This window comes from Lagenorhynchus albirostris, chromosome 6 (assembly GCF_949774975.1).
Source record: "Lagenorhynchus albirostris chromosome 6, mLagAlb1.1, whole genome shotgun sequence".
NCBI lineage: Eukaryota > Metazoa > Chordata > Mammalia > Artiodactyla > Delphinidae > Lagenorhynchus > Lagenorhynchus albirostris.
Window position 1 is genome coordinate 14,290,621 of NC_083100.1, and position 21,750 is coordinate 14,312,370.

At 44.0% G+C, this 21,750-nt stretch overlaps 1 protein-coding gene across 4 annotated transcripts in view; it reads left to right on the forward strand.

The window, feature by feature from the left end:
* Positions 1 to 21,750, forward strand: part of SERPINE2 (serpin family E member 2) — a 73,416-nt gene that overhangs the window by 40,059 nt on the left and 11,607 nt on the right. For 3 of the 4 annotated variants that reach the window (XM_060151967.1, XM_060151970.1, XM_060151968.1), the window contains exons 2-4: positions 7,213 to 7,493; positions 10,531 to 10,758; positions 16,327 to 16,524. In XM_060151967.1, the coding sequence (XP_060007950.1) occupies positions 7,235 to 7,493; positions 10,531 to 10,758; positions 16,327 to 16,524 (685 nt within the window). In that variant the 5' untranslated portion in view covers positions 7,213 to 7,234. Of the gene's footprint in view, positions 1 to 7,212; positions 7,494 to 10,530; positions 10,759 to 16,326; positions 16,525 to 21,750 lie in introns of those variants that run through there. The other variant, XM_060151969.1, reaches the window with a different exon arrangement.

A 21,750-nucleotide genomic window follows, 5' to 3' on the forward strand; every position in this document is an offset into this window, starting at 1 on the left:
ATAGCCTCATCCACCAGAGGGCAGACAGCAGAAACAAGAAGAAATACAGTCCTGCAGGCTGTGGAATGAAAACAACATTTACAGAAAGATAGACAAAATAAAAAGGCAGAGGACTATGTACCAGATAAAGGAACAAGATAAAACCCCAGAAAAACAACTAAATGAAGTGGAGATAGGCAACCTTCCAGAAAAAGAATTTAGAATAATGATAGTGAAGATGATCCAGGACCTCAGAAAAAGAATGGAGGCAAAGATCGAGAAGATGCAAGAAATGTTTAACAAAGACCTAGAAGAATTAAAGAACAAATACCTAGAATAATAAAAGAACAAAGAAACAGAGGTGAACCATACAATAACTGAAATGAAAAATACATGAGAAGGAATCAATAGCAGAGTAACTGAGGCAGAAGAACAGATAAGTGACCTGGAAGACAGAATGGTGGAATTCACTGCCATGGAACAGAATAAAGAAAAAAGAATGAAAAGAAAAGAAGACAACCTAAGAGATGTCTGGGACAACATTAAACACACCACCATTTGCATTATAGGGGTCCCAGAAGAAGAGAGAGAAAGGACCCGAGAAAATATTTGAAGAGATTATAGTCGAAAACTTCCTTAACATCAGAAAGGAAGTAGCCACCAAAGTCCAGGAAGTGCAGAGTCCCAGGCAGGATAAACCCAAGGAGAAATATGCTGAGACATGTAGTAATCAAATTGACAAAAATTAAAGACAAAGAAAAAATATTGAAAGCAGTAAAGGAAAAATGACATATAACATACAAGGGAACTCCTGTAAGGTTAACAGCTGATTTCGCAGCAGAAACTCTACAAGCCAGAAGGGAGTGGCATGATATACTTAGAGTGATGAAAGGGAAGAAACTACAACTGAGATTACCCAGCAAGGATGTCATTCAGATTTGACATAGAAATCAAAAGCTTTATAGACAAGCAGAATCTAACAGAATTCAGTACCACCAAACCAGCTCTACAACAAATGCTAAAGGAACTTCTCTAAGTGGGAAACACAAGAGAAGAAAAGGACCTACAGAAACAAGCCCCAAACAATTAAGAAAATGGTAGTAGGAACATACATATCAATAATTGCCTTAAATGTGAATGGATTAAATGCTCCAACCAAAAGACTCAGGCTCACCGAATGGATACAAAAACAAGACCCATATATATGCTGTCTACAGGAGACCCACTTCAGACCAAGGGACAAATACAGACTGAAAGTGAGGGGATGGAAAAAGATATTCCATGCAAACAGAAATCAAAAGAAAGCTGGAGTAGCAATACTCATATCAATAAAATAGACTTTAAAATAAAGAAGGTTACAACAGAAGGAAGGACACTACATAATGATCAAGGGAACAATCCAAGAAGAAGAAATAACAATTATAAATGTATATGTATATATGCACCCAACATAGGAGCACCTCAATACATAAGGCAAATGCTAACAGCTATAAAAGAGGAAATCAACAGTAAGACAGTAATACTGGGGGACTGTAACACCTCACTTACACCAATGGACAGATCATTCAGACAGAAAATTAATAAGGAAACACAAGCTTTAAATGACACAATAGACCAGATAGATTCAATTGATATTTATAGGACATTCCATCTGAAAACAACAGATTACACTTTCTTCTCAAGTGCACATGGAACATTCTCCAGGATAGACCACATCTTGGGTCACAAATCAAGCCTTGGTAAATTTAAGAAAATTGAAATCATATCAAGCATCTTTTCAGACCACAACACTATGAGATTAGAAATAAGTTACAGGGAAAAAAATGTATAAAACACAAATACATGGAGACTAAACAATACATTACTAAATAACCAAAAGATCACTGAAGAAATCAAACAGGAAATCAAAAACTACCTGGAGACGAATGACAACGAAAATATGACAATCCAAAACCTATAGGATGCAGCAAAAGCAGTTCTAAGAGGCAACTTTATAGCAATACAATCCTACCTCAAGAAACAAGAAAAATCTCAAATAAACAATCTAACCTTACACCTAAAGGAACTAGAGAAAGAAGAACAAACAAAACCCAAAGTTAGTAGAAGGAAATAAATCATAAATATCAGAGCAGAAATAAATGAAATAGAAACAAAGAAAACAATAAAAATCAATATAACTAAAAGCTCGTTCTTTGAGAAGGTAAACAAAATTGATAAACCTTTAAAACCAGACTCATCACAAAAAAGAGGGAGAGGACTAAAATCAATAAAATGAGAAATGAAAAGGGAGAAGTTACAACGGACACTGCAGAAATACAAAGCATCCTAAGAGACTACAGCAAGCAACTCTATGCCAATAAAATGGGCAACCTGAAAGAAATGGACAAATTCTTAGAATGGTATAACCTTCCAAGACTGAACCAGGAAGAAACAGAAAACATGAACAGACCAATCACAAGTAATGAAATTGAAACTGTGATTAAAAATCTTCCCACAAACAAAAGTCCAGGACCAGATGGCTTCACAGGTGAATACTGTCAAACATTTAGAGAAAAGCTAACACCCATCCTTCTCAAACTCTTCCAAAAATTGCAGAGGAAGGAACACTCCCAAACTCATTCTACGAGGCCACCATCACCCTGATACCAAAACCAGAAAAAGACACTGCCAAAAAAGAAAATTATAGACCATTATCACTGATGAATATAGTTGCAAAATTCCTCAACAAAATACTAGCAAACAGAATCCAACAACACATTAAAAGGATCATGCACCATGATCAAGTGGGGTTTATCCCAGGGATGCGAGGATTCTTCAATATATGCAAATCAATCAATGTGATACACCATATTAACAAACTGAAGAATAAAAACCATATGATCATCTCAATAGATGCAGAAAAAGCTTTGGACAACATTCAACACCCATTTATGATAAAAACTCTCCAGAAAGTGGGCATAGAGGGAACCTACCTTAACATAATAAAGGTTATATATGACAAACAAAGGAAACTATAAACAAGATGAAAAGACAACCCTCAGAAAATATTTGCAAACAAATCAAGGACAAAGGATTAATCTCCAAAATATATAAACAGCTCATGCAGCTCAGTGTTAAAAAAAAAAACAAACAACCCAATCAAAAAATGGGCAGAAGACCTAAATAGATATTTCTCCAAAGAAGACATACAGATGGCCAAGAGGCACATGAAAAGCTGTTCAACATCACTAATTATTAGAGAAATGCAAATCAAAACTACGAGGTATCACCTCACACCGATTAGAATGGGCATCATCAGAAAATCTACAAACAATAAATCCTGGAGAGGTTGTGGAGAAAAGGGAACCCTCTTGCACTGTTGGTGGGAATGTCAATTGATACAGCCACTATGGAGAACAGTATGGAGGTTCCTTAAAAAACTAAAAATAGAATTACCAGACTTCCCTGGTGGTGCAGTGGTTAAGAATCCGCCTGCCAATGCAGGGGACACGTAACCACAACTACTGAGCCTGCGCTCTAGAGCCCACGAGCCACAACTACTGAGCCCATGTGCCACAACTACTGAAGCCCGTGTGCCTAGAGCCCTTGCTCTGCAACAAGAGAAGCCACTGCAATGAGAAGCCCGTGCGCCACAACGAGGAGTAGCCCCCAATCACCACAACTAGAGAAAGCCCGTGTGCAGCGACAAAGACCCAATGGAGCCAAAAATAAATAAATAAACAAATAATTTTAAAAAGTAAATAAATAAGATAAAAATAGAATTACCATATGACCCAGCAATCCCACTACTGGGCATATACCCAGAGAAAGCCATAATTCAAAAAGACACATGCACCCCGATGTTCATTGCAGCACTATTTACAATAGCCAGGTCATGGAAACAACCTAAATGCCCATCGACAGATGAATGAATAAAGAAGATATGGTACATATATACAATGGAATATTACTCAGTCATAAAAAGAACAAAATTAGGTCATTTGCAGAGATGTGGATGGACCTAGAGACTGTTATACAGAGTGACGTAATTCAGAAAGAGAAAAAGAAATATCGTATATTAACACATATATGTGGAGTCTAGAAAAATGGTACAGACTAACCGTTTTGCAGGGCAGAAGTTGAGACACAGATGTAGAGAACAAACATATGGACACCAAGGGGGGAAAGCCACGGGGGGGGTGGTGGGATGAACTGGGAGATTGGGATTGACATGTATACACTAATATGTATAAAATAGACAACTAATAAGAACCTGCTGTATAACTAACTAAATAAATAAAATTCAAAAAAATTTAAAGAAAGAAAAACTGCTCTGATTCCGAGTTCTGCACAGCCCCTGACACTGTCCCAATGCACTGTTATGAAACTACACACAGACATCTCACAAAAACTCCTAAATCCAAGGAGCTAAGACAAACACCCCTGGCAGCCTTCCCCCACTTTATAATGAAACTGTTCTTTTAGCAAAAAATTCACAACCAAGAAAAATTCTGCTAAATAAGATGGGTATTTATTTGGGAGACCGTCTTTGCTGATTTCCAAGACCTTGGAACTTAGCTTTCTCTCGTTACTGTTGTTTTCTACCCGTTTTACAATCTTCTACATAAGTCTATAGTATGTGGGTGAATCAACTTTAAGCTATCAGAGGCAAAACCAATATGATGTCCATTATGAGTATGCAGATTCAAATATTTATTCAAACACTTGCTGATCCAGGAGTATTTCTTTGGGAAGCTTGGGGAGAATAGCTAATGGCATACTGAAGACAGATGCCAGAAGCCATCGTAATGCAAGAGTCAACAGTTCAGAGTGATGAAGTTGGTGCCAGTCACCGAATTTGGCCATTTGTAACAAAGAAGGTACAAATTGTTTTATACTTATGATGCCTTGGTAGTATATTAAATGTTAAAGACGAAGTTTAGTTCCAGAAAGAAAGAAGCAGGGGAGCGGACACAATGTCTAATTTTTAGACCAAATGAGTAGAACTTCCATTCAGGATTTGGAAGCGCTCCATTATCCAACAGGCTGAAAGTAACTCAGGGGATTGTCGTGGTATTAGAGACAGTCCAAGGGGCCAAAGTCAAAACAGGCCACTCTGGCCATAGGAAAGCCCCAAGTGGGAGTGTATGTAGGTCACTTACATGTTTTGAATTTAGACAGGCTGCGTTTATACAATCATTTTACAATTAAGCGCTGGATAAGTTCTGAATGTTCTAAATTTTTTATAATGTGCTTTTTCCCCAACATATAAGAAAATTGCACCATCACCTTGAACGATGGCCTTAATGGTTCACCTTGGGGCCCTGAGTGTTTGGTAGGGCGCTGGCGGGGAACTCTGCCTCTGCTGACAGGCCTCTTCCCACCCCAGTGAATTTCACTCTGCTTGAGAAGTATTTGGAGCTAAGAGTGAGGGAGGCTCAGGACTAAATTAGTCACGCTCAGTAAACATTATTTTGATGCAGTGAAAAAGAATGAACAAAAATAGAAAGTGTATCAGCCATCAGGTTTGATCCCACACATATTTACTGAACATCTACTTGGGTGGGAAGAAGGACAAGTACATAGAGAGGAAGACAAGGGAACACACGTGCCCGTTTTGCCCGATGCTGTCCTGGTGCCCTTTCTTTCCCTGGAGCACATGGACGTTATTTCCCCTCGCTCCAGGTCTCCTCTCTAAAAGGCTCCCCTCTTTCTTGTTCTCTGCAGACACCCCCAACTTCCCCCATGTAAATGCACATAACAGGAGGACAAATTGTTTGCTGGGGAAACTTGTGCTGATCAGAAGCTTGGGTCTATAAGGGAGGAACCAAATTAGCCACATCTCAAATTCTGCTTTTGTTTTACCAGCTGCTGCTTCTGAGTTCTTATTTAATGAAAGTATTTGCTTTTCCATAAACACATGTAAATTTCCTACCTCTTGCTTCTCACAGCCAAAGAAAGCTCAGTAAGTGGTAATCAAGGAAGAAAGCATATTTCAAAAAAATCACTAATTGAGAATATCAGTGTAAACAACGCCATCTTCACAATTGATGAATTTGCCAATTGTTCTGCCGTCTTGTAGATTTAAGGGTGTCACTTAAATTTATTTTCATTAACAATTCATTAATTAAGAAAGTTATATATATGGTAAGAAAAAGAAAGTGTGTAGTTATAAGATAATCACAGCAACCCAAGGGATTCACTCCCTTATTTCAAACTCTCCAGTGCCTTCTTTCTTTTTTTTCTTAATTTATTTGATCGCACTGGGTCTTAGTTGCAGCTCACCATCTCCTCAGTTGCGGCACGTGGACTCCTTAGTTTTCATTCGCGGGCTCCTTAGTTGCTGCTCACCAGCTCCTTAGTTGCGGCACGCAGCCTCCTGAGTTGTGGCATGTGAACTCTTAGTTGGGGCATGCATCTGGGATCTAGTTCCCTGACCAGGGATCGAACCCTGGCCCCCTGCATTGGGAGCGTGGAGTATTAACCACTGCGCCGGCGGGGAGCTCCCTCCAGTGGTTTCTCGTGACCCCTAGAATGAAATGCAAGAGCCATACCTGGTGTGACAGGCCCTTCAGGATCTGGCCCCTTTTTCTTCTTCACCTCCTCCCCAACCTCTCCCCTTCATGTCCCTTACATCGCTCCAACAATCCACCTTTGTTCCCACCTCAGGGGCTTCGCCCTGCCGTCCTTCTGCCTGGCACATCCTTCCCCCCTTTCTCGTCACTCAGCTCTCAGCACGCGTGTCCCTCTGCAGAGGTGGCCTCCCTGCCTGTCCTGTCCCATGCTGCCCCACTTCATTCACTCACATCACCGTGTCTTATTGCTGTGGCCTGATCCCTCTCTGAAATGACTTTATTGCCTCCTTGTTTATTTTCTGTCTCCCCTCTAGAATATAAACTCCAGGAGGGCAGGGGTCTTGGCCATCTTACTTACATTTCTATGCTCAGCACTTAGACAAGTGCCTGGCACACAGTAGGCTCTCAGTAAATATTGGTGTGATTGGGTGAAGGGCGGTAACAAGGATGGAATGATTAGAATTGTGTCCGGCACAGAGTTGGGACCAGCAAGTGGAAGTTTCCTTCCTCTCGCTCCACATCCCCCTAACAAAATATATATAAAGGAAAACAATCTAATCTACACTGTTGTGTCTTGAATACATTAAAGATATTCGGTTACACTGAGTATAGTAAATCATATCTAGCTGAGTATTCATTAAATGTAGAATGTAAATATTTTCTTGATTTCATTTTTCAGGTTGTCCTTGCCAGAAGGAACCATGAATTGGCATTTTCCCTTTTTCCTCGTGGCCACCGTGACATTGCCCTCTGTGTGCTCCCAGTTCAACCCCCTGTCTCTGGAGGAGCTAGGCTCGGACACAGGAATCCAGGTGTTCAATCAGATTGTCAAGTCCCGGCCTCATGACAACATCGTCATTTCCCCCCACGGGATTGCGTCCGTCCTGGGGATGCTTCAGCTGGGAGCCGACGGCAGGACCAAGAAGCAGCTCACCACAGTGATGAGATACGGCGTGAATGGTGCGTGCGCCTGGGCCTGGCTGGCGGGACTTGCAGGAGTCCCAGTCTGGAGGGCCCCTGGCTTGGTCTTTGCTTACCACACAGAGGAGCAGAGCAGCTGGGAGGGGTCTTGCTGGTGCCCTCTGGGCTTGAGGGCCAGTCTCCTCTAAGGCACAGTGGCGATGCTAGGAGTTAGGAGAGCTGGGTTCTGGTCTCCGTTCGGTAGCTGTGGGGCTTTGGGCAGTCACTTGACCCCTTGAATGCCCCTGTTTTCTCATCTCTAACAAGAAAACTTCCCGTCTGCCCCCCCTCTATGTTGCACAGGGCTCAGAATGCATCATGGCTGTGAACGTCCTTTTAAATCCGTAATCTGGGGAGGTGGGTGGGTGTGACCATGGAGGGCAGCCCAGGGCAGCCTTCTGCGTCTCAGTTGAGGTGGCAGACACATGAATCTCCATGGGGGGTAAAATTGCATAGAGCCACACACACACGCACGCACACGCACACACATACGTATGTAAAACTAGTGAATGAGCTCTGGGGACTGTACCAGTGGCAGTTTTCTCGTTGTGGATCTGTACTACCATCATGCAGGAAACTGGGTGAAAAGTGGAAATACACGGGACCACCTTGTATATTGTTTTGCAACTTCCCATGATTCTATCATTATTTCAAAATAAAAAGCTATAAAGGAAGTTTGTTTAAAAGTAAGGCCCAGGGCTTCCCTGGTGGCTCAGTGGTTAAGAATCCTCCTGCCAATGCAGGGGACACGGGTTCGAGCCCTGGTCTGGGAAGATCTCACATGCCGTGGAGCAACTAAGCCCGTGAGCCACAACTACTGAGCCCATGTGCCACAAGTACTGAGCCTGTGCTCTAGAGCCCATGAGCCACAACTACTGAAGCCCACGTGCCTGGCGCCCGCGCTCCGCAACAAGAGAAGCCCCCGCTCGCCACAACTAGAGAAAGCCCGCGCACAGCAAGGAAGCCCCGACACAGCCAAAAATAATAAATAAATAAATTAAATTAAAAAAAAAAAAAGTAAGGTCCAATAGGATGGTTTTGTTTTCTTGAAAGAAAGCCCCATTTTAATTACCTGTTTAAGCTTAAGAGCTGACATCTCCTAGTTCTGTCACTCAGCTTTAGCTTGGTTTCTCACCCGAGTCCCCTTCCACTGCCCCCTCCACAGTGCTGGGCATGGGCCAGCGCCAGCCTTGGAGCCCTTCCTTGGCACCAGCCTGTGCCGTGACCTTGACAAGTCACATCTGACGTCCAGGTTTTAGTTGCTCTATTGGGGAAGCAAGGACGTTCTCCCACCCACGTTCCTCCAGTCCCACTGGCCATAAAGTTCTAGGAATCTTGACCACATTGACGCCTTTGCTGGGAGAGGAGGAGAGATGGGGGTGTGCGTACTTCAGGGCTCCCCTCTGCGCCCCAGTTCGATCCTTCTCAGAGTAGCCCCCGGGGGCTGCAAACACGAGATGCCCACCCGCCCCGCTCTGTTTACAGGACATTAAACTTTTGCATGAGTTTGCAGTTTGCTTACCTGTTGGAAGCACTGGGGGACTAAATATTTGGAACACACCGTTATGCCCTTGCTTGGAAGCCCACAGAACTCTTGGTGATTTATAACTTCATAGTGAATCACCCACGGGGCTCCTGGCCTCTCCCAGCGCCATCCGGGCCCTGTCGGCCAGCACCAGTCCCAAAGAGCAACTGGATTGTCGTTGTTTGTCTTCCCGCTGAACCACATTCATTTTCACTAGTGTTTCTAAAGTTTTGACAATATTGGTCTGTTGGCCACTCCCCCCAACCCCCATCTCTTCTTCCTCCCAAATCACTAGCAGTCGAGTTGTGAAATGACTTCAGTTCACATGACAGACTCATCGGGGGAGCCCGGGTGGTTTTTCAGGCCCTGGTTTGGGCTCAGCCTCTGAGAACTCAAGACAGCGGCACTCTGGTTGAGGGCAGAGGCAGGACAGTCTGGGGCACAGGGGGAGGATCTGCCCTGATCTTTTCTGGGCAGGAGACTGGGGAGCGTGGAGGAGCTGAAAGGGACAAGTGCCGGGATGGGGCTGTGAAGTCTGCTGGTCCCTTCGTTGTACAACGTGCCTGCCCACTTCTGCTGGGCCTGCCCCCACAGAACCCGTGAGGGGCGCAGTCTCCAGAGGCCTCACAAAGGGCCAAACCGTGGGGCTCTTACCTGCCATCATTTAAGAAGGACAGGTCAGCTCTCCAGGGGACCGTCAAGGTGACTCTGCCGGTTGTTTTAGGACAGTGTCATTTTGAAAGGACCCCAAGCGAGTAAGACAGGTCTGTAATTCGAGCTCTCAGTAGGAACACATTTCATCCTTTACAACTTATTTCCCTCTTCTCCATGCTCTGAAACTAAATGGAGCGTGTATGAATGGCCTGTGTAAAATAAAGCTTACGTTGCCATAAAACGAATTCCCTTACTTTGTGAGCTTCGCATCAAGTAAAAATCACCTTGTTCTTGGCTGGTGGCACATGGCCATTTTTTATAGTCTTTCTGATGCTCAACTTTATACCTTTTTTTCCCCAAAATAGAGAAAAATCGTGTTGTTAAATCTTTGGCAAGAAAGGAAATAGCGCTTAAGATTGTTAAGAAAGAGAGACGGCATAGGAAATAGCGCTTAAGATTGTTAAGAAAGAGAGACGGCATTAGGAAGAGTCCTTTGGTTTATTCCCCCACGGCTACATAACTGAAGAGCTTTCCAGTCTCCCTATTGACCTGGTGCCAGGAAAGTCTTCCAGGGGAGCCAGGTCTACTTGGGGAAGCTGTGGAGAAGGCCTGGAAGATGCCTGCTTTGAGGCCAGAAGCGCAATTGATCTTTAGGGGCTATTAATAGTTATACTTCATTCTACGCCCTCCCTTTTCTTAACAGAAGGCCACTGAGAAAGCAGATGACTTAGTCTCTTGCTACTCGTACTAGTTTTGTTTCTACTCTTCTTATTTGCCATAATATAGAAGATATTAAAAAAAAATAACCTTCCTACATTCTTGCGGAAATATTGCTGCATTTTCTCCTTTCTCCTTCAGGAGTGGGTAAAGTATTAAAGAAGATCAACAAAGCCATCGTCTCCAAGAAGAATAAAGATATTGTGACGGTGGCCAATGCCGTGTTTGTGAAGAATGGCTTTAAGATGGAAGTGCCTTTCGTCACGAGGAACAAAGACGTGTTTCAGTGTGAAGTCCGGAACGCGAACTTCGAAGACCCCGCCTCCGCCTGCGACTCCATCAACGTGTGGGTTAGGAACGAGACCAGGGGTGAGTGGCCACGGTTCCCGGGAATGAGCGGGCGTGGTTTTCCACTTTGTGAATGAAAGCGTGAGTTGGGCTCTGAGACCCTCATTGGGGCCGGCGTGTCCGGTGGCCCTTCTGTTGTGAAAGGCCTGGACCCACCGACTGCTCCGCCCTTTCTCTCTCAGAGCCCCACGGCTCAGTCCGCCTTCCTCCCCTTTTCCTGCCGCCATCACCTGTGCCCCTGGGGACTTGTCTCCCCGTGGCTCTCGGGCAGCAGGGCGGAATACCGCTCTGCAGACTCTCTTCTTTCTTCGCAGCATCTCATCTCCAGAGCCCCTGCCCACAGGCCCTTGTCTGTTTCGAAGGTTTTGGTGCTCATTCCTTCCTACTTCTGTATCCGCATTCCCTTTGCCCAGAATGTGCTTCTCAGCCTTTGAGATTCGGGATTGAGCTCTCCCCACGCCTTCCTTGCCTCTTTCTTTTTACATTGAAGTATAATTGATGTACAATATTATATAAGGTACAGGTGTACAGTGCAGTGATTCACAATTTTTAAAGGTTATACTCCATTTATAGTTATTATAGAATGCTGGCTCTATTCCCTGTGTTGTACAATACATTCTTGTAGCTTGTTTTATACCTAATCGTTTGTTCCTCTTAACCCCCTGCCCTTGTGATGCCCCTCCCCCTTCCCTCTCCCCCTCCCCTTCCTCACCTCTTGCTTCTGTCGTCCCAGGAAGTAGGTGGCTCCCCCGGTTATGATGGGCATATGCTTATCCACGACTGCACCCTTCGTTAGAGCACATCCACACGATGTGATTACTTGTGTACGTGCATCTCTCCCTCCACGAAACTGAAGAAATGTCTAACATCAGTGTTTTTAGCCTGTTACGTTGTAAACGTCAGGTTCAGGCGGAAACATTCAGAGGGAGAGGTAGGTCCAGAACATCGGAGGAAAGTTAAGGCTAGAAATAGAGATTTGGGAACCGTTTTTCACCGAAGGGGAGAGTTAAAGTCACAAGAGTGGAAGCGAAAGAGACTCAATAAGGAGAGTAAGCCCAAAGACAAAACTTGGGGGAACTCTGGCCTTTCGGGTCATGTCTCTCAAAGCGTGGCTCCTGGGGGGGTGTGTTTAGAATGCAAATCTCTGGGGAATTCCTTGGTGGTCCAGTGGTTATGTCTAGGCACTTTCACTGCTGAGGGCCCACGTTCAATCCCTGGTCAGGGAACTAAGATCCCAAGCAGAAAAGAAAAAAAAGGAATGCAGATCTCTGGACCCCAATCTACTGAGGCAGGGACCTAGCATTCTGCACTAAAGTAAGTCCTCCCCCGGTCTCCCTCCAGACTTGTAGATGTGAATATTTGCAAACCATGTGAGGGGCTAGAGAAGAGCCAGATGGGGAATGCTCTGGAGGGTGGAGGAGAGCCAGCGTGTGGTTTTGGTAAACCTGTGACATCCCTTTTCAACAGGATCCTGCACGGTGCAACCTGGGATCCCTTCCTGAAACCACGAAATGATCAGGCGGACTGAGCCGTGGGGCTCTGAGAGAGAAAGGGTGGAGCAGTCAGTGGGTCCAGGCCTTTCACAACAGAAATGCAGGAGACCAGCAAATGGGAGGGGGTTGGTGTGTTTTTCTGAGCCTGTGGGGCTAAGAACAGAGGTAGGAAGCTGATGGCCCTCAGATGCTGGTAGCTGTATGATGTGACGTGTCAGCGCCCACCCAGCCTTCTTCTTTGCTGTGTCCTGGGAGTAGTAAGTCCCTCAGGATGCCGCCCGACCGTTTCAAACCACTTGAACACACACTGACTCAATGCATTTCTCACAGCAACCGGGGAAGGGAAAGCGATGAGGCTAGAAAAGTGATTTTCAACCCTGCAGACCTAACTCCCTCTGTTAAACAAAGATTTTCACTCTGTTTACTGTCTTGAAATGAAACTCGTAGCTCATATAACCTATGCACATGTACACAAATTTAAAAAAAAATTAATATAATGCCAAACTGTAATACTAGGAAAAACAAAAGTTATTTATAGATGTAGTTCAGTAGGTAAACCCTTGGGTACAGCCACCCCTGAATACGTAACAGTCAGATTCTTAGAATAAGAATTGACATTCACATTGACTGTGAATTGACAGCCACAAAAGCAGACCGAGACAGGCACACTGCACTGGTGACACAAAAACCACGGGCTGTGTTACCATCGTTGAGGCAGTTTTCTCTAAAACGCTGCAAAACTCTTGGTAAATTTCCGAGCAAAACAAGTACAGACTTTATTTGGTTTGCGTGGTAGTCACATTCCTGACAAATTCAGCATACATTAAAAGTATGCAAAAGAAAAGATACTTTGTGTTTACACCGGAAAAAGAATAAGGTTCTGGGCTCAGATGACAGGAGCAGGTTTCTCAAGAACGTGACTGTGCAGCGGGGCGTTTGAAAGCAGGATAGTTCATCGTTTGGGCTGTTTTGAACACTGCAGGATGTGTAGCATCTTTGGCCACTGTCTTTGCAACCAGAAACACTCCCACAAATTTCCAAACTGCCCGCTCAGAGGCGCTTGTGTATATGTGAGGTGTCAGAAGGATCCTGGTGATCAAACTGTCCACGTGTGGAAGACTGCTGCGTGATGACATATCCTGCCCCGCAGAGAGTGGGGGAGCCTTTCCAGTGTGCTAGGGATGTGGTGATGGCCTGGCTGGGGCTGCCCTGCCACCTCTCTGTGGCCTCAGCCCCAACCATGCGGGCTTCCTCCCAACTCTCATACTCGCCATCCTCTCTCCACAGAACCCGCCCCCCGCCCCCCTCCCCCATCCCGGTGCATCCTGCTACCTGGAATGCTTTCCTTCCCCGTTGCCCTTTGCCTATTCATTTCACACTATCTCATGAATGGAATAATAGTTACAAGCATGAGTGCCCAGTTTGAACCTCAGTTCTGCCACCTGCTGGCTGTGTACCATTAGGCAGGTTACTTAACCTCCCTGTGCCTCAGCATTCTCCTCTGTAAAATGGAGCTATAGTAGCAGTACCTACTAGAATTGTTATAATAACATTAAGTTTGTTATGGGACTATAAATAATAAGCGTAAGTCATTTCACAAGGTGGTTGGCACTCTGCAAAGGTTCAACGAATGTGAGCTATTTTTATAGCCATTGGCTCAAGTAATACTTCCTCAAGGAATCCATCCATCCCTGACCTCATCCACCAGATCAGATCCCCCTCTTATTTGCCCTCACATCCTTAAGTACTTTCACTTGAAGATATTTATTACAATTGCATTTCTAAGTCACTTATATCAGCCTCCACTTCCCTCTAATCTATAGCTTTCGGAAGGGCGGGCTTTATTTTTATTTTGTTTTGTTTTCTCAGGTAGACATCAAAGACTGGATACCTGGATGGATGGATGGGTGGATGGATGGATGGGTGATGGGTGATGGATGCATGTTTATGGTAGTTATTGATGGCAGGTCCCCCATGTGCCTCCTTGCCTCTACACCATGCATTTCTTACACTTCTCTTTTATCCTTTCTTTTCATTTCTTTGTGCCCCTTATTATATCTTAGTTCTACCAGTGGCAATAAGAGGCTTTATTTACCTTAGGAAAAAAGGGCAGAAGAGATTCCTTCAGACTCTTGGTGTGCAACAACAGAATAGTGCACATAGAATCTTAGGTGTGATTTTTAAAAAATGAATGACAGCGTTCTTGCTCTTGTGCAGCTCACAGTTTAGTTGAGGGAGACAGATGCTACATTTGGCTAGAATAAAATACCGCAGTGTAACAGTGGTGCTGAGCATTGGGCTTTATGGAAACTCCAGGAGATAGGGAGGAGTGACAGAGAAGAGATATAAGAAGAGGGGACCACTGAGCTCTGTCTCAAAGGCAAGGAGGAATTGGACTGGGTAATGGTCCCAGCAAAGGCAAAACACAGCCTTCGCTATTGGGAAACCAACTCTCAAGAGCTTGCTATCACTGGAGCACAGAGTTCTCACTTCCTTCCCACAGGACAGAGTCTGTTCACAGATGCCGCTTTGCTTTGAGCGATGGCTATTTATATCACATGTATTTTCCTTCCAGATCCTGATGTAAGGTGGCGTTGGTGCCCCCTTGTGTAAGTAATGAGCAATGACGACACTGACTTGCCGGGCGCCCTGTGGGTCAGGGAATCCTCCAAGTGTGCTTCTTTCCCATGACTGATGTAAACATCTGTTTATTGTACCTCCAAATCTTCTTGAGTTTCATTTCAAAGAACTTAAAGCTCTCTCTGCTGAATCAGATATTCTTGCTTCTTCAGAAGCTGTTGGTTTTATTCTCACCATTTAATGTATTGTAACTTGCATTTACATTATGAACATTTTTTAAAAGTTGGACTAAAAGCTACACTGAACTAATTTTTAATAGCTTTAGTGTTAGTGATCTCTCTTAACCCCCCCCCACACACACACAGTTGAATCTTCGAAAACCAAGCAAAAGGAACCTAAATGAAAATTCAAAGCTTCAAGCACAGGTGGCACTTTAGAAGGACCTTTGTGACTTCACAAGAACAGCCTGAAATTGCAACTGTTGTGTGTGCTTCATTCCTGCACAAACAAGCTGGACCATCCTGATATCTTGTGAAGAGCATCTTCCTTAACAAATAATTATTCTAGGAAGGACCTCATTTCTTTTTATCTCTATAATATGAGCCTAAATGGACCCCTGACCCATAAATATAGATACCAATTTTAGTCTCAACTCTTCTTTAAGTAGCTATATAATAATCAGGGATTCCAAACTAATGCTCAACATTCCTAAAATCTTAAGAGAAATTAAGCATTTGCCTTTGATAACATTACACAGGCTGAAATGTTCCTTTATTTTTAACTGGGATTAAATCAACCCAGTGGTTACAACAAAGCAACATGACAACTGTTTATCTTGTGTCGACCAAAAGCCCTCACTGGCAGTCATACGTGTCAGTTATTATCAAAAACAGAAATTAATTATGAATTAAGTATAGCTTATGCAGATGAGCAAAATGTTCTTAAAATATGAGGTTTATGGGGAATTAGTTATAAAAGAATTTTTTTTTTTTTTTTTTGCTGTACGCGGGCCTCTCACTGCTGTGGCCTCTCCCGTTGCGGAGCACAGGCTCCGGATGTGCAGGCTCAGTGGCCATGGCTCATGGGCCCAGCCGCTCTGCAGCATGTGGGATCTTCCCGGACCGGGGCACAAACCCGTGTCCCCTGCATCGGCAGGCGGACTCTCAACCACTGCGCCATCAGGGAAGCCCCTATAAAAGAATTTCTGGATGAAAAGTTAGGTAACCCTAAATAGAGGGTCTCTGAAGTCTTTTCTGGTTCTCTGATTTTTAGCTTGTTTTCAGCTTTTAGTTTTTAGTGAGGAAAAAAATTAGAAGGGACAACAGGATATTGTAAAAGTTCTTTTATAAATCTTTGAAATTTAAAATTTTAAAAATCTTTGAATTTTTAAATTTTACAAATCTTTGAATCTTAAAATTTCTCAGATTTTTCATTCCTCCCGATCCTGCAGCTGCCTTTGCCCCCAAACGGACTGCCCGTCCTGAGTGTCCTCTGTGTCTGTTCTCTGACTGCACAGGTATGATCGACAATCTGCTGTCCCCGGATCTTCTCGACGGTGTCCTCACCAGACTGGTCCTGGTCAATGCAGTGTATTTTAAGGGTTTATGGAAATCACGGTTTCAGCCTGAGAACACAAAGAAGCGCACGTTTGTGGCAGCTGATGGGAAATCCTACCAAGTGCCGATGCTGGCCCAGCTCTCCGTGTTCCGGTGTGGTAAGTTCACACTCAGTGAGGCTCTGTCCTAGAATGTGCCAGGCGCAGAAAGGCCCTCGGGTGCTGTCACTTAGCTCAAGAGCAAACCTGCCTTTTTATTTTTTATAAAGGGCAGGGAGGAGACGGCAGATTTTTTAAAAGCTCATGGTAAGTCTCTGCATTACTTACAAAGGTTATGTATTAATGTATAACACATGTAACGCTTTTAGGTTGAAATTTAAAGATGACAGGACAATTCACAAAATGAGAAGTATAAATGGACATGAAACATATTGCATGCGTTATCAAGTCATCATGAGCAATCTTACATTACCAAATCAAAAATAAAAGTAAAAATTAGATTTCTTTTTCACTGATCAGATTAGCAAAAATTACGAAGATTGACAAAGCCCAGTCGTGGCTCTGGTGTGGGGGCCACGTGGGCACCCTTGGGTGCGGTTGGTGGTGGGGAACCGTGGTCTGGAGGACTTTCTAGAAGCCCCGCCTCAGCAGTCTCACGCCAAGGAATTTATAATATGAAGATAATCATTCACTAGCAAATAAATAGAAGCCATATATGTACATGTAGTGGAACACACATGATAATTAGATTTATATAAGCAGAAAGTTATATAATATGTGGTTGATTTCAGAAAACAAGTTACAGAACGGCAGATGCTGTTTCATCTCATTTATGTAAAATACTTTCTATATATTCATGCAGACATGTCTTGGAGGATGTTCAATAAAATGTTAAGTGGTAGTATTTCAAATGATTATTTTTCTTTGAGTTTGAAATTTTTTTTAAGGAACATGTGTCAGTTTTACAGTTGGGGGAGAAAGAAAATGACCCATCTCTGTAGTCATTACCACACATAGGTAACTAAGGCTGGTGACTGTTTTTTAAACCTACTTTCGTTGAAGTATCAGTGGTCCAGTTTAAGTTAAACTTCTTTTTCCTCTATAAGTTAGCCTTTATGTCTCCAATCTATATGTGGACATGTGGGTCCCAAGTATTCCCTTTGCATATACAGTATATGTTAGATCAAGCATTGCTCAACGTTTCTCCAGCTGCCTAATTCTTTAAATTAAGAAATGACTCATGCTAGAGACACAATAAAGTCACTTTCCTTCCCCCATGTCTTTCATCAAACTTCCAGGTAGAATTTTGTCGTTCACTCAATAAATTTTTTCAAGATAATATGTATTTAAAAGCCCTGCAGAGGGACTTCTCTGACAGTCCGGTGGTTAAGACTCTGCACTCCCAATGCAGGGGGCCCTGGTTTGATCCCTGGTCAGGGAACTAGATCCCGCATGTTGCAACTAAGACCCAGCACAGCCGAATAAATAAATAAATATTTAAAAAAAAAAAAAAAGTCCTGTAGAAAGGTAGCATGCTAAACAACTGAGACCAATGAAAGGCTCTTTTTGTCCAGAACTCATTCTCAGGTTACGTTGCCCAGGAAGACATCATGGAATGCTATCATGGCCACCAGCTCCTATCCGAAGCACAGTTATTTTTTTTTAGGTCAATCTTTGTACACATTCTAATAAAACAAAACGCGAGAAGGCCTCATTTACTGTATGTTTCTGTTGCTGAAAAATAATGAATAAGTCAGTAAAGAATAAATCAGCAAGGCTTCTATAGGCATTCCCATGAAAGATTAAAATGTTTGTATTTGTAGGAATGGAAGATGTTTTTCTTGAGTATATAGGATGTTCCCAGAGAGGGAGTTACATATCCAGGTGGCTTTTCTATTAAGAACTGATTTGTCTAAGAATTTGTGGTGTGCCTTATGGAAAGTAAGACACAAATACATTCTTATGGTCCAAGATTCAAACTCCACAGCTCCACAGTGTGGGAGATCTCTTCCCCCACCTTCCCTGATTCATGCCCTCCCTTCTCCACCCTCTTCTGAGCCCCCAGGAGACTGCATCAGTGGGCTCCCTTTTCCCCTGGCTTCCTGTTGGTTGGCTAGTGGTGTGAACCAGCAGGTGATGGGTAAGGGAGGAGAGCGGGCTTGGACACTGGCTTCCCAGCCCTCTCCTTGCATCGCCAGGGCCGCAGCATCCCTCCACCCAAGGTCTCCTGCCATCAGGACCTGCCCAAGGGCTCATTCTCTCTGGGCCACCAGCCCCTACCCTTGGCCCTCCAAGGCTAAGGCTGGTAATGGTGCCCCACTGTTTGTAGCCCAGGGTACCATCCTTATTGGCTCCTCTGTACCCTATCCTTGCCTTATAAGTGGTCCCTTCATTAAACTCTGCTGAATTGACCCAGTTTGGTGTCCTGTCTGTTAGCTGTCAGACCTTGATTGATCTCTACTGAATTCAGAACAGAACATGAAAGTCCCCTTGCTCTCATTCCCTGCCAAGTAAACGCTGTAAGTGGTCTGGGACCATCCTTCCTGCCCCCACTTTCTATGGTGTCATGGGTTTTTACTGAGTAACTTGGGATTGGAACCTAGCTCCTTCGTGGGCCAGGAGACAGAGTCCAGTGGTGTCATCTGCTCCCAGGTTTCCCTCTTTGGCCGGCAGAGCAGTTTTTCATGGAAAGACGAGGCAGGTTTGTCTTGTGGAGAAAGCTCAGCTGTCTGTGGTGGCCCCCAGTCATTTGTTTTCATGACCATAGACCACACAGCCGGTCACCCATTTTCATCCTGTCTCATCGCAGTCTGGCCCACTCGACCAGCCAGGGATGGGAGGCAGGTGGCCCTGGTAGCTGAGCCAGGCCAGGCTGCCTGCACTCACTCACTCAGCCTCTGGTACCACCTGCCCAGCGCCGCGTGAGGCCCCAGCCAAGCCTCGCCACCTTTGGTCACTTTGCTGAAACATTGTCCTTCCATTTACTGTTTTTCAGCCTTCCTGACTTTTCCTCCAAGATATCATCAAGGTCTCTGAGAGGATTTCCTTAAAAACGTTAGGGAGAGGGTAGAAAATAGGAGGGGAAAACTCTTCTGACTTAAGCCCCATAAAGTGTAAGCACTTTGAGGGCAGAGACATTTTCCATTAAAAAAAAAAAAGCCTTAAAGATTAGTAGAAATGTATTTCATATTCATTGCAAAGTCCTCAAATACAACAGTATATAAGGCAGAAAGTAAATGTTACTCTATATTCCCATTTCCCAGCATAAAAAGCCCTATTAAGTGCTAGGCGTTTTGAGGCTTTTTCTATGCATATCATTTGAGGCTTTTTCTATGCATATGTAAAATTTGTCCAACTTTTTTGCATACACAGGATTACACCATAATTTCTATTCTGTAATGTTTATTCATTAGTCTATCTTGGAAAACCTTTTATTGTCAATCCTCGTGGAACTACTCGATCCTTTATCAGCTGCATAACACTCCATAATGTTATAAACGTATCATAATACCTTAGGGATTGCCATTTACTTTTTTTCCTATAACAACACTACAGTGAGCATTCTTGTACATAAATCTTTAGATATTTGCGTCAGAACTTCTAAAGGTAATGTCCTTGGGTAGGAATTGCTGAGTCAAAGTTATTACAAATTTTCTGTTTTTATGGTTATGGATTTAGATTTAAGAGACTTTTCTGCTTTGAAAAAGACCACAAAGAATTCCAAACATACATACGTATGTGTATATACATGTGTGTCTGTGAATATACAGTATGTTTCTAGCTTCCGCTCTTCTCTGAGTTTCCAACTCATACCTACACATCCATATTATGTCTCTAATTAGTTGTCTATTAAGTTCTGGTTCCACAGATAAATACACTCTTGCCCTTGCCATCTAGTTCTCCCCGCAGTGTTCCTTCACCCAGCAAATGGCACCAACACTCACCCAGTTGCTTAAATCACTCCTCCTTCCCCATCAACTCTCCCCAAACTCCCTTTCCACTGAAGCCTGAATACAGACTACTATATACAGTGGGTCTACTTGTTGTGGTTCTTTTTTTCAAATGTATATTTCAATTTCTACTTAAGTATAGCCTGAACAGTTCCTTAAGACTCAGACATCCACAAAACTGCTTGTAGTAGAAGGTAATTAAAGGGACTTTCATGCTGTCATGCCCCGGAGCAGTCATTTATTAACAACTTCCCACATTTCGCAGGTTTTTTTTTTAATTAATTAATTTATTTTGGCTGCATTGGGTCTTCGTTGTGGTGCGCGGGCTTCTCATTGTGGTGGCTTCTCTTGTTGTGGAGCGCGGGCTCTAGAGCGCAGGTTCAGTGGTTGTGGTGCACAGGCTTAGCTCCTCCGTGGCATGTGGGATCTTCCCAGACCAGGGCTCGAACCTGTGTCCCCTGCATTTGCAGGTGGATTCTTAATTAATTTATTTTTGCTGTGTTGGGTCTTGGTTTCTGTGCGAGGGCTTTCTCTAGTTATGGCAAGCGGGGGCCACTCTTCATCGCGGTGCACGGGCCTCTCACTATCGCGGCCTCTCTTGTTGCGGAGCACAGGCTCCAGACGCGCAGGCTCAGTCGCTGTGGCTCACGGGCCTGGTTGCTCCGCGGCATGTGGGATCCTCCCAGACCAAGGCTCGAACCCGTGTCCCCTGCATTAGCAGGCAGATTCTCAACCGCTGCGCCACCAGGGAAGCCTGGCAGGTGGATTCTTAACCATTGCGCCACCAAGGAAGTCCCTTTTTCGCAGTTTCTAAAAATGAGCTCTACCAGTGTAGGAACCTAATGTTTTCTTTGAAGATTAAAGGGTTTATTAGGAAGTGGGTTTTTTTCTCACTTTCCAATCAATTTTTCAGTTCCTGCTGAGACCATTTTATCATGCAGGGTAATAGTAACGGTGAAGACTCCCATCTTGGACTCTCAGGCAGCCCCAAGACGGGACCCGGGCAAGAAGGAGAGTCCACGTGTGTCCGGAGCTGGGGCCAGTCACCCTGGGTACCTGAGCAGCCCTGCAGGCGAGGGCGGCACATGGGGACCTGAGACACCGAGCACCCCTATGAATTGCCCGCATATTTCTTCCTCAAGGAGAAGCTGTCATGTCATCCTGTGGTGTCATGTATTCTAAGAGCTTCACCATTTTTATCATATTTTACAGCTAAAAGTGTTTGTTGCATGACGAAGACACAGTACGCTGTCTCTCTCTCTCTCTCTCTCCATCGGTGCCTCCGTCCCAACCCCTGTCTATGGACAACTGGCTTACTGAAGTTCCTTGTCTCAGTTGCAGTGATTAGCAAAGTCATCCCCAAAGAAAAGACAAGTGACAATCATGAGAGAAACTCACTTTCTATTTTCTCTCGTTCTTAAATATGTTGTCCTTC